Here is a 12,694-nt window from a genome sequence, read left to right as displayed (position 1 = left end):
AATTCATAGTTTTATATGTCAATTATATAATGTTAAGTTACTATTAAACAAATGACTAAGTATTTTAGACTTCAGTTTACTTCAGCCATATTCCATATATATCAGGTATCATATAAAAATAAAAATAGCTTCAAATACAGTCATGACAATAAAAGATAAGATAAGATAAGATAAGATAACCTTTATTAGTCCCACACGTGGGAAATTTGTTTTGTCACAGCAGGAAGTGGACAGTGCAAAAGTTATGAAGCAAAAATTAGAATACAATAAGAATAAATACTGTACACAACTGTACAGAATAGAATAAAATAAAATAAAATATACAATAAGATAAAAATAGAATACAAATGCTATATACAACTGAGTAAAAATACAACGATGCCAGAAAAGATTATTGCACATTAGTGTTATTGCACATGTGTGGATGTGTGTGTTTGATCAGTTAAAGTCTTTATTGTGGAGTCTGACAGCAGTGGGGAGGAAAGACCTGTGAAATCTCTCCGTCCCACACCGTGGGTGCCGCAGTCTCCCACTGAAGGAGCTGCTCAGTGCTGTCACAGTCTCATGCATGGGGTGGGAGATGTTGTCCAGCAGTGATGACAGCTTAGCCACCATTCTCCTGTCACTCACCACCTCCACTGGGTCCAGAGGGCATCCTAGAACAGAGCTGGCCCTCCGGATCAGCCTGTTCAGTCTCTTCCTGTCCCCGGCGGAGATGTTGCCGCCCCAGCAGACCACACCATAAAAGATGGCTGAGGCCACCACAAAGTCATAGAAGGTCTTCAGGAGTGGGCCCTCCACTCCAAACGACCTGAGTCTCCGCAGCAGGTACAGCCTGCTCTGCCCTTTCCTGTAGAGGGCGTCTGAATTATGAGTCCAGTCCAGTTTGTTGTTCAGATAAACACCAAGGTACCTGTAGCTGTCCACAGCCTCAATGTCCATACCTTGGATGTTCAGTGGTTGCAGTGGAGGATGTTTGTGCCTGTGGAAGTCTACCACCAGCTCCTTGGTTTTACTAGTGTTGATCTGGAGGTAGTTCAGCTGGCACCAGTCCACAAAGTCTTGAGTCAGTCCTCTGTACTCCCTGTCGTCCCCATCAGTGATAAGGCTGACTATTGCAGAGTGATCAGAGAACTTCTGCAGGAAGCACTGGGTGGAGTTGTGGGAGGAATATGACTTTAAGGACTTAACAACATTACTTCAGTTATAGTACACCAACATCTCTGATACATTAGAACTAAGGGAACACTGAATGATCTGGTGGTTTTTGTCCATAAAACTACTCATCTAAGATTACCACAAAGTAAAAGATCTCTCAGCAAAATTATGCAACATTTTAGGCACTACTGCCCCGATCAGCTCAGTGAGCTGGGATTGTTTATTCTAAACATGAACTACTGTTACAGCAACAGACATGGACTACTGGTGCCCCACACAACAACTCAATGTCCACTATGTGAGGGAGCCAAACACATGCCTGCTCCTCTCGTTAACTGAGATGAACTGCTGGCATATTGGTTTTACATCTATACTGTCCAGTCTCTCCTGGTGGACATGGCAACACGTTGTTCATGGTTACATACAATTTTAGACTGATGTGGGCCAAAGTCTAAAACGATGTGCCGGGAGTTTGCTGTTCTCATCGGTTCAGATATTTGAAGTTTACACAGCTACATTCTCGCCTGAAAATATGTTAAAAGTTTATTTTGCGACCCAGAAAGATTAATAAGAGTAATACTAAAACTAAGTAGCTGCAGTAGTAATAGCCATTGTTGGAAACTGGAATTGGCTGTGCCAATCTGGGATATGGTTTTTCAATTTTGTTGTCCGGGTGGAAAAACAGGAGAAATTCGGGAGAATCGTGGCTGCGGGAGATTTTCGGGAGGGACACTGAAATTCGGGATTCTCCCGGAAAAATTGGAAGTGTTGGCAAGTATGGCCTAGCATTGCCTGTAACGTTATTATGACGGACACATTTTATGAGTGAACTTGACTTTAAGTGACTTACAGGTTTCTTTGAAAAATACTTTTTTATATCCAGGTTCTTCCTTTGTGCTTCCATCCTCCTCTCCTCCTTGCAGGTCCTCGCAGTGCAGGCTTGCCGCTGCTAAAACTAAACAGAGCTCCCTGAAAGGCACAGCCAATCACATTGGCCATATTTGTCACATGAGGCAGGACTCCAGTAGAGAACGTAATTTAACTCTTTCTGCACCGCTAGGTGAATGAGACGTTGACAGATCGTTTTTTTCTCTCTATCGGGTTTGTTTTTCTTTACTCGAAGAGATCAAATTATTGGTGGGGACAATTCAATAATCGCTGGATATTGGTGGGGACATGTCCCTTCCGTCCATGCCAAATCTACGCCCTTGCTTGAAAGGGGTCATGAGAAGAACAAGAAAAGGTAGGAGAAATGCAGTGGTGCAGTAGTCTAGTGATGTGTTTGCCTGAAATCTTCAACAACACACCTGCATGATGATCTGCAGGAGAAGCTACACAATCTTGGCTGATTAGCTTGTGTGTCGACTGATGCCAGCGGCAGACAGGATGTCATAAAACACGTTATGAGATAGTAGAAGCATGCCAAGAGAGTGAGGTTCATGTGAATGTAAAAACAAAACAAAAGGTCAGGTTTCCAATTAATCACGCAATCCACTAGGGCCCTGTCTGAGGCTACGTCTAACACAAGACCTGTTAGACGTAGCGCGGATAAATTTGAAAATGGCGTATATGTCTGAAAACGCTCCGCGTCCACACTATCATTTTCAGTCGTTTTCACAGAGTTGTGCGTCCACATAGACGTACAAGTAGGGATTAAAACCGCAGAATTAATGATTACGGTGCTGGAAATGCTAGCGCTTGATGCAGTGTTTTGATTTTGTTGTCACTCGTACCCACAAAGCAATGCGCGAAAGTCACGTGGTCTGTCAATCTCTATCTGGTCGTTAAGTCTGACGTCACTGGCCGTGTCTGGGCCTAAACTCCGCTGCAGGTCCATATATCAAACGATCACTGTGGCATTACTGAGAGTTGAAAAACTGTCTAAAGTCTTTCATCTTTAATAAAATGATCAGTGTTCTTCTCTACCAGGTGTAACAATTGAGTTTAACATCCAGGCATCCATGAAAACGGAATTTATGACATTTAACAGAGTTAGAAGTTAGCAGGAAGTTAGCTCGCTAACTTCTATCTAAATACAACATAGCATATCCTGACTGCGGGGTTTTGGAAACAAGTTAAAACGTACAGCTCTGCTATCACTTCCAACATAAATGAAGACAGAAAACTAAACAGCAGTGACGTTTGTAGGGTTACTGAAGTTTGGCTAGCTGGTATATAATGATGTGCTACGTGACCGCTAGCGACACAGCTGTGTTAGCATAATATAAACAAGCTAACTTTTTTTCCACTCGATAAAAGTTCACGTGAGTGTTCTCGGTGGTCAGGAACAAATGTAATCGCATGGCAGGATGCTGTAAAAGGACCAAACTTCAGCCAGGAGAACAAGTGAGATAATCCATCCACAATACGAGGTTAGTCATTCATATACTGCTGCATGGGCTGTGCTGTAGTTAACGACCGTATTGAAACTGCTGAAAACGCTTACGTTCCAGTACTGCGCATGCGTGAAGCGCAAGAAGATTCGGTCTGCCTCATTTCTGTCTGCCGTTCATTTACTTTCTGGCTTGTTGAAATGTCACGGCAAAATGTCGAGGAAAAGCACTGAGTTTTTTAAATGGACTAACAATGAGGTGCAGTTGTTGCTGCGAGCAACACAAAAGTATAAAGCTGCAAAAGCGAGTGAGAATTAAAGAATTTGAAGAATAGCTATCTGGAGCATGCACAAACTGATATTAATCTTTTTGCTGTATAATGCCCTCCGCTATCTTTGTTTAATTGGTCACATGACTGCATCATATGACCAACATGCCTCATCGTTTTCGAAAGTCTGCGTTTTTGAGCGTCCACACTGCGATGGGACAGCTCCGTTTTGAAATGTATGCGTTTTCGAGAGTGTTTTCAAAACGCTGCGTTTTTCCTTGAGGAAAACGCCGTCTCAGTGTGGACGGGAGAGTAGTCTGAGGCTACGTCCACACGTACACGGGTATATTTGAAAACGGGGATTTTCCGTTTTTGTTTTAAAAAATAATCCCGTCCACACGTAAATGCAGACATGACGGAAAACGCTGCTAGGAACATGCTAAAGCAGCAGGTGGCGATATATTACTAACCGTGTAGAAATGTTGGCCAATCAGAAGTCTAGAAGCCTCGGTAGGAAATAGTAAACAAATATGGGGCATAGAAGCAGAACCGAGTCGTATGTGTGGAGGGACAGTAACTGTGTGTGTATATGTAAGCATTTAAACACTGCAGAGAGTACAATTAACAGTAACAGTATTGTAGAAATTAATTTCACCGAAACAATAACGTGGCGCACAGTGTGACGTCAAAAAAGGCGCACACCTTTGACGCGTTTTCTCTGTTTTCACACGTAAATGCTAAAACGGAGTTTTCGAAAATATCCACCCTGGCAGGCGTTTTTAAAAATCTCCGTTTTCAGTGACCGAAAACGCCGTTTACGTGTGGACGAAAGGTGCAAATGCATAGAAAAATCATCGTTTTCAAAAATACCCGGGTAGGTGTGGACGTAGCCTGAGCTTGAGACATTGTTTACTGTTTTTTTTTTTTTTTTTTTTTACCACTGACTACCTTTCCTTAAATGTAATTAACAAGAAGTCGGAATCATATAAAACATATCATATAAAGGCAAAAAAAATCTTCCTCTCATTATGATTACATATATACATGAATGTGATCTTTTTAAAAAATCTCTTATAGTAGCATCATGTATATCAGGCACATCATCATATTCTGTATTCACCATATTTCCCCTTTATCATGCTAGCTTTCCCATTTCACAAAGCATCTGTAGCTCACGCTTGCCATCTCCCTAGAGACTCTGATATCAGCCAGAGTAGAGGCCAGTGGCATATGTGATTGATGACCCAGAGAATCTAAAAGAGAGATGGACAGATTCCTTTTATCAGGTCTGAGATCTGACTAGATTAAAACGCAGTTCTACATCACCTCCTCCCCCTTTTTGGGATTCCCTTAGTATCCACAATCCATCCCTTGTCAGTCACCTCACTTGATGACTGAAAATTTGTCCCATCCCCTTCTCTGACCTCTCATCATGCCTCTCTTCTCAAAGGGAAGGGGTGTGCATATGGCAGATTGTGCAAGACTTTAAACAGTCACTTCCAATTGAGTTGAGGTCTGCAAGACAAATCTCAGAGGAGCATTCCTCACACCATTTGCACAAAACCGGCTGGTTAAAGGGAAAAAAAAAGCATGAAATATGTTGAAACATGAATCAAAAGTCACCCTCTGCAGCTCCCAATTTTTTTTTTCACAATCAACCTGTGAAAAAAACGTGCAGATTGAAGAAGGGAAAATCTTGTGTGCTGATTAAAAGAAAAGAGACAATCACCCTCATTCACAAGCATGCAGCTGCCTCATTGTCAGATGGCAGAGTCGGAGATTTTTGTAGAGGTGTTGAAAAGATGCCTCTATAATGACTATATGTGATTAACATGAATTATCTCACTTATCACAGCTCAACAGGCTTTCATAGACAATCTCTGGGTGCATTCTCCACAGTGCTGCTTAACATGCATTTAATCAGACTCAGCAATGACCGGATCCCTCATATTCAGTTTTAGATGTCATTCAAAAGCATACAGAATTATGGAGTCACAGAATATACATCTTAAAACATCTGACCACATGAACATGTGTTCATGTGACCCGCACAGCTAAAAATAGGTCCAACATAGACTGTAAAAAGAGACTGGGCATTACCGTTTCCCATATTTTCCACCTTGTTGTTGATTTTTTTTTTTAATAGCTTGGAATTGTTCTGACTAATGAAACTGATGGTCCTCCAGCTTAAACCAGGAAAAAGACAAAAAGGTCTAAAAAGCAGTGTACTTCCTGGAAAAATTGAATTTTTAATGCGTTTTAGTAAAACTGAATGCTGAAACAAACAGCTCCCAGCTGTCACACAAAGACGCTGTTATATAATTTGCACAGTCTTAGGTTTTGTTCTTCCATCTGGCAGACACAAGGTTGCAATCAAAAACATTACAAAAGGATAAATGCTATTTTAACATGCCACAGTTAAATCCTGCTTTCGCGTAGCTTCATTTGACTAGGCATGCCCCTTAACATCAGTATTTTATATTAAAGAATCTCAAAATGCACCAGCACAGCTCTTGTCAGTCAAATAAATTAATAAATAAACAGAGAATATTCATACTTGTCATACTAACAAACCACCCCACTCAATCACAGACTTGTCTCATCTTTTTACTCTTGACAGTCATATCATTACAGCAGTCATTATAACATTATGATTATTGTAGCAGTGAAATATGCAATGATCTTTTTCATTTAGCTAGATGTATCGCTTTTCCACTGAAGGTGGAAAAACTCACCAGTGTCCATCACTCATGTGTTTTTAACAGTTTCTATACAACCCTGCAGCTCCTCAGCACAGAGGAGTAAGATGCACACACTTGTTGGTAGGGCACATTCATTTGTATCCTGGACTTTTCATTCAATTTGTTGGCAATAATGTGAAAATATATAATATAAAATAATGTATTAGCATCACTGAGAGTCTGTTATTTAGCCTGGACCACAGAGAATTTCTAAACATGCCATTATATGAGTTCCCAATTCAAAATGCTTTCCCATCAACATCTGTTAGTGAGTTTATAGATTTTGTTTTTAATCATCCAATCACACTGAACCTGCAGAGCCATCTGTGAGGTGAGCCAACCAGCTTGCGTTTAAGCTGCTGCTGTCTCTCTGGACCAACCACAATGTGACCCTGTGACCCCTGCAGGCACTGAGAGGTCAACAAGTCATAGACGACAGTCTGGAACTCACTGTGGGGGCCTTTTTTTTATCCTGATGAGGGTTGCATGGTAATAGAGTGCTCGTCGGTCTTCAGAGAAATGTAAAACTGCCCTAGATAAAACAGAGGATGGAGATGAAAAAAAAAAAAGTTTTGTTTTGCAGCTGAAAGAAAAAGAAAACAGACCCGCTCGGACAGGAGGTTAGTGAGTGCAAAATCTCTGTCAAACATGGGACATTTTTTATCTGCTGGATGACTATGAAACTACTTTAGATTAACTTCAAATGCTGTAATCTAATGTGTGGATGAAGCACCATTTCTTTCCCTCTCTTCATATGTACTAGGGCATTATTGTGGAACGCTGGGACTCATAAAGTGTCTATTGTGTTGTATATGGTATATATTGTAGTATATATATATTATACCATGATGTAAACATTTGCACATTTTAACAAACAGGGGAGTTATGGTTCGAGCCAGCCTCAAGTGGACATTAGAGGAACTGATGGAGAGGACATAAGCCATAATGTACTCATAGTATAGCCCTGATAAATGGGATAGGTTGCGTAAGGAAGGGCATCCAACATAAAATCTTTGCCAAATCAAGCATGTGGATCATAAAGATTGAGATTTTCATACCGTATCGGTTGGGACCCAGGTTAGCAATGACCGCCTCCGGTGCTGTTGACCAAAAGTCAGAAGAGTAGAGGTGAGAGTAGTGACTTTAAATGTTGGGACTATGATGGGTTAAGGGAGAGAGCTGGCTGTTATGGCGAAGAGAAGGAAGGTTTTTGTTGTGTGTGTGAGACACAATAACAGAATGATCACAGCAAGAGTGAACGGGAAGATTTTCAAGATTTTAGTGAGAGCTGCTAGGATGTATGGTTTAAAGATGGTGGCACTGACACAAAGACATAAAGCCCAGCTGGAGGTGGTAGGGCTAAAGCTGTTAAGGTGTTCCCTGGGAGTGACCAGGATGGACAAGATCAGAAATCGATGCATATCAGAGGGACAGCTCAGATTGGGAGCATTAGAGACAAAGTTAAAGACACAAGGTTGAGTTGCAGAAGCAAGATAAAGGACAAGTTGGTCAAAAGTAGAATATGATGGAAGACAACAGGGAGAATTCATGCATGTGGTGAAGGGGGGCATGCAGAGGTGCAGGTGTGTGACACTTAAAGGGAGCAGCTGAAAAAATAGTGCTTATAGTGCTTAAGAGAAGATTTGACTTTAAATATATATATATATCTATATCTGAGCCATTCTGATGCTAGGAGCATGTCACTCCAGTTTAACATTTCAGTAACGAGCCGGATATGCTGTTGTTGGTAGGTTGGGTGAAATGTGTTTGAGGCAGTATGAATTGTGTTAGCTACTTCATTGAAAGACAATGGAGGACAAGATGTTGTGTGTAGTGTCACCCACGTGCTTCTACATCACTATTGTCTGCCCTTCTTCAGACAGAGACAGAGGGGCGAAACGAGGGGGATGTGGGAAGACGAGAAGGTGGTGGTTGACTGCTGTGAGTGTGTATGTGCATGTGTGTGAGTGCGCTTGCAGGGAAAAGCACAGACGGCTCGTGGTAATTTGACGTGTGTCCCTTGGGATGTTTGATGGATTAATGCTAAGCAGCTCCCTCTTCCAAAGCACCACCTGATCTTTGGGGCTCATGGCCCACGTATAAAAGACTGCAGTAGTGTTGAGCTCAGCTAGTCCAGACATCTCTCTCTCTCTCTTTCTCAGTGTATGTGTATGTGTGTGTGTGTGTGTGTGTGTGTGTGCCTCTGTCTCACCCTCGCCACTTTCTGTCTTCCTCTCCATCCACTCTGTGCTATGCTCTGTCTTTGCTGCTCTTTTCTCTTTCTCTTTTGGCGTTGAATAATTTCCAAAAAGATTTTTTTCCAGCATCCTCAGCTGATTGGCCTTTCCAAGAAGGCCACCTGGAAGCGTAGTTATTTTTCCTGTTCAACTGCATGTTTGCGTTTTATTCTAGGAGGTTTAGATCACTTTTTCATCAGAGGAAAATAAAAATGCCACGCTCCTTTTTGGTGAAACTGCCAAAGATTCACGATTTCTCCTCTTCCAACTACTACTATCATCATCAACATCAGCAGCAGGAGCAGCACTGGGATGACTCTTACACCGTGACACATGCCATCACTGAGTCAGCCACCAACTTGGCGGTGCGTCTGAGTGAAAACAGTGAGTAAACATCTCTCTGAGTTGCGTTTTCTACTTTGCTGTGTAGGTTGTAGACTGATTTGTCTGCACAAAGTGTTTCACATGGTTTTCCTCACAAGGAGGAAGAGGCAAAAATTTTTTCCTCTAACATATAATAAACAGGGATTTATACACAAAGTCGTGCTTCCTATATAATCACTTTTGGAAACCCCCAAAACCCTACAGCCAGTGCCAACCCCCCCTACTTCATATGGCTCTGGACTTTTGTTTTCTAACTCGGCAGATGCTAAATAGTATTCAGGTCATGCTGGCTAAATCTGCTTAATACTCAGACCAGATCACACAGCAGCCTTTGGCTTTAATACTATTGTGTACGTGAATGATGAGCCGTGCATGCGTGGAGACACTGATGCAGACGTTTCTCAGGTCCAACAAGAAAATAAAGATGAAAACTCAGACGAAAGCAGATAGCCACGTGGGATTGTCGTGTCCTTAGATGGTGCCGTTGCCCTTGACTCTCCTCTTATCACCCCTCACCCCCACCCCCACCCGCCCATTCATCTCTCCATCTCTCTCCATCTGATCCTGCAGGATGTTAGATAGCCAAAGGGAGTAGGATTGCAGCAACACAATCCATATGTGAAACAGTGAGAGGTTATGGAACAGGGTTTTTAGAGGATGGGTATTGACTGGAAAATAGAGAGTGCTGCAGGTAATTCAATAAAGTGAAACTTGAGCTGTGCACTGGCAGAGGAGATTTTCATCTGTGGGATTTCTACAGAGGCTGGGTGTGAGAACAACATGATGTGTGTGTGTGTTTAGATTTAAGAAATAAGAAACGTATTCTTTGAGTGGATTTACCCCCTCCCCCTTTTCACCCACAACCAACATCACAGGTCTTGTGTCAGAGCTGAATAATTTGTCCTCAGATTTAGGATGCCAGCTGTCTGCTTCCCTTTGTGTTCCATTTTGTGTGTGTGTGTGTGTGTGTGTGAATATACCACTGACTGCTGCTAAGATCAGAACCCCCACCATACCCACAAAACACTCTCCAACCCTCCCTTCCCTCTTTGCCAAATTGCAGACCCCCACCTGTCACTCAGTCTCCCCATTACCATACTCATGAACACTCTCACAAACGTCACAGATGGGGAATGATCTGATTAAAACGATTTAGTGATTGAGGGGATTCACTGCATAGATGCTCTGTTTTGATCATCCCTCCCCACCCGTTCCTTCTTCCAAAACACATTTAGACAGATTGCTGCTGCTGCAGCTGCAGGGCTCTGACAAGAAAGTCCAGGCTGGCTTGCACTATACATGCCTGACTCTTGATTCAGAGTCAGCACATTATATTTTCATTTATTTAACTTTGTGATTGCTCTCAATGGAGCCACTGAGAGTATCGACTGAATCACAAAGGTGCATCACAGATTCATTAATATTTCAGTCTTAGAGCTTGCTAAACCTGGGACTTACAAATAGTTTCCTGAATAGATTTCATATTGAGGTTGGGGTAAGAAGACACTTTTCTTTTCCACGTATTAATTCTAGAGTCTATATTAAATATGTATTTTCTTTCCCAGGCTACATCCAGGATTACATCATCCCTTCAGTGTTTAAGAGCACAAAGGAGTCAAGTCATGAGCAGACTGGGCTCACAGCAGGGCCCCTGTACTCCCCAGGGGGCAGCAGCGGGGAAGAGTTCTCTGACCACGACATGGAAGATCCGGACAGCCCCGTTTCTAGTGCCACAGTTGAGTCGGACAGCAGCAGCCCCGAAACGGAGGCATGCACAATCAGTGGCTTTCTCATCTCTGATGGTCGCTCGCGCCGGAGGCCTAAACAGAGATGCTCTCACATGGAAGGGAGCCATTTGGACAGCAGCGAGGGAAGCAGCTCAACAGATTGCAGCCCCGCCAAAGGAAAATCCAAAGAACGTCATGTGTGCAGTGAGTGTGGCAAGTCGTATGCCACATCCTCCAATCTGAGTAGGCACAAGCAGACTCACCGAAGTCTGGACAGTCAGCAGGCCAGGAAATGTCCAACCTGCCACAAAGTTTATGTGTCTATGCCGGCTCTGGCCATGCACATGCTGACCCATGACATGAAGCACGAGTGCAAGGTGTGTGGCAAAGCTTTCAGCCGGCCTTGGCTCCTGCAGGGTCACATGAGGTCTCACACTGGGGAGAAACCGTTTGCCTGTGCTCACTGTGGCAAAGCCTTTGCTGACCGCTCCAACCTGCGTGCCCACATGCAGACGCACTCAGCTTTCAAACACTACTCCTGCAAACGTTGTCGTAAAAGCTTCGCGCTCAAATCCTACCTGAACAAGCATTATGAGTCGGCCTGTTTCAAAGGGCAGTCAACAGAGGGTGACTGCAGCTCTGAGGACTGAAAGGAAAATCCTTTCTTCTTTATATGTTTTTTTTTTCTAGTTCAAAAATCTGAGTCAGAGGACGGCTTGTGACTTCTCAGACTTTTCAAATGCATGTATCAAAACCCTGCCTTTTGACATAAGCAATAACCTCACAGTAAATTCTTCAGGAAACATGTAGAAAAATTCATAAAAAATCTCAGTGTTGATTACAAATGCAAAATATTTTATATTCTTTTTATAGATTGCAATAATTCACACATCACTATCATTTGATATATCACCAAGCTCTTAATTTATCTCAGATGGTTTGGTTACTTGCATAATATATTTGCATATTTATTAACTTATTTAACTATTTATTTGCCAATTTGAAGATTATTTATTTATTATGGGTTAATGTATTTGTCAATTTAACATGTTTAAGAAGCCAGGTGCTGGATTTGATGAGAACAAAAGCCAAAGTATACTCTGATATAGTATATTTGCCTGTCTGATCAATTTGGTGATGACAATAAAAACAGTGAGTAACTTCCCTTTGCTCATGTCTGTGGGTATATGCAAATACAAAACATGTGTCATGGCGAATGGGATGAGCCGTGTGGAGGAATTACATGAGGATCCAAGCGCAGGCAGTCATGGAGGTGTGAAGGAGACTTATTGTTAAAATGAAACACAAGGTGAAAATGGCAAACAGAACTAAAGATAATCTGAACTGGGAAAAACTAAACTACTAAACATGAACATGAACAAGGGTGAGCAGAGGCACATGAAGGTAGATAGCAGGGAGAACACACGGATGAAACTCAGTAGATTCACAGGAAATTTACAGACAGACCAGCAACTAGTACACGAGTAGACATGACTTAAATACGCACAGAAGAACACAGGGAGACTAGAAAGTGCATTTTCTGAAGAAACTGCAGTGTGAATGCTTGAATCTGAATGTATGCACTGAAATGAATTAATTGCTGAATTTTAAGTTAAAAATGTTGAATGAGATGAAAAATACAGAAATTTTCACCTGAAAACAAAAGTGCTGAACTGCTAAAAGCTGACAACCACACAGAAGAAGTTGGAAAATAGCTGAAAATGTTTTAATTGTAAATTAGAAAAACCTAAGAAATGAGAAAAGAAAATTTAGAGTCAGGAAACATCTGAATGAATATTAAAAGTTCATAATCTTTGAATCACTGAATGACTAAAATGTGATCCCT

The 12,694-nt window shown here is 41.9% G+C and overlaps 1 protein-coding gene across 1 annotated transcript; it reads left to right on the top strand.

The window, feature by feature from the left end:
- The first annotated feature begins 2,361 nt into the window (after nt 1–2,361).
- On the top strand, nt 2,362–11,866 carry LOC116327617 (transcriptional repressor scratch 2-like). Its single transcript, XM_031749242.2, has 3 exons — nt 2,362–2,401; nt 8,913–9,121; nt 10,687–11,866. The coding sequence occupies exons 2-3, from the start codon at nt 8,950–8,952 to the stop codon at nt 11,496–11,498; spliced, it is 984 nt and encodes a 327-aa protein (XP_031605102.1). The 5' UTR covers nt 2,362–2,401; nt 8,913–8,949; the 3' UTR covers nt 11,499–11,866.
- Nucleotides 11,867–12,694: the final 828 nt, after the last annotated feature.

The sequence above is a fragment of the Oreochromis aureus genome, linkage group 5, assembly GCF_013358895.1.
Source record: "Oreochromis aureus strain Israel breed Guangdong linkage group 5, ZZ_aureus, whole genome shotgun sequence".
Taxonomy (NCBI): domain Eukaryota; kingdom Metazoa; phylum Chordata; class Actinopteri; order Cichliformes; family Cichlidae; genus Oreochromis; species Oreochromis aureus.
This window is presented reverse-complemented; position numbering and strand designations above follow the sequence as displayed.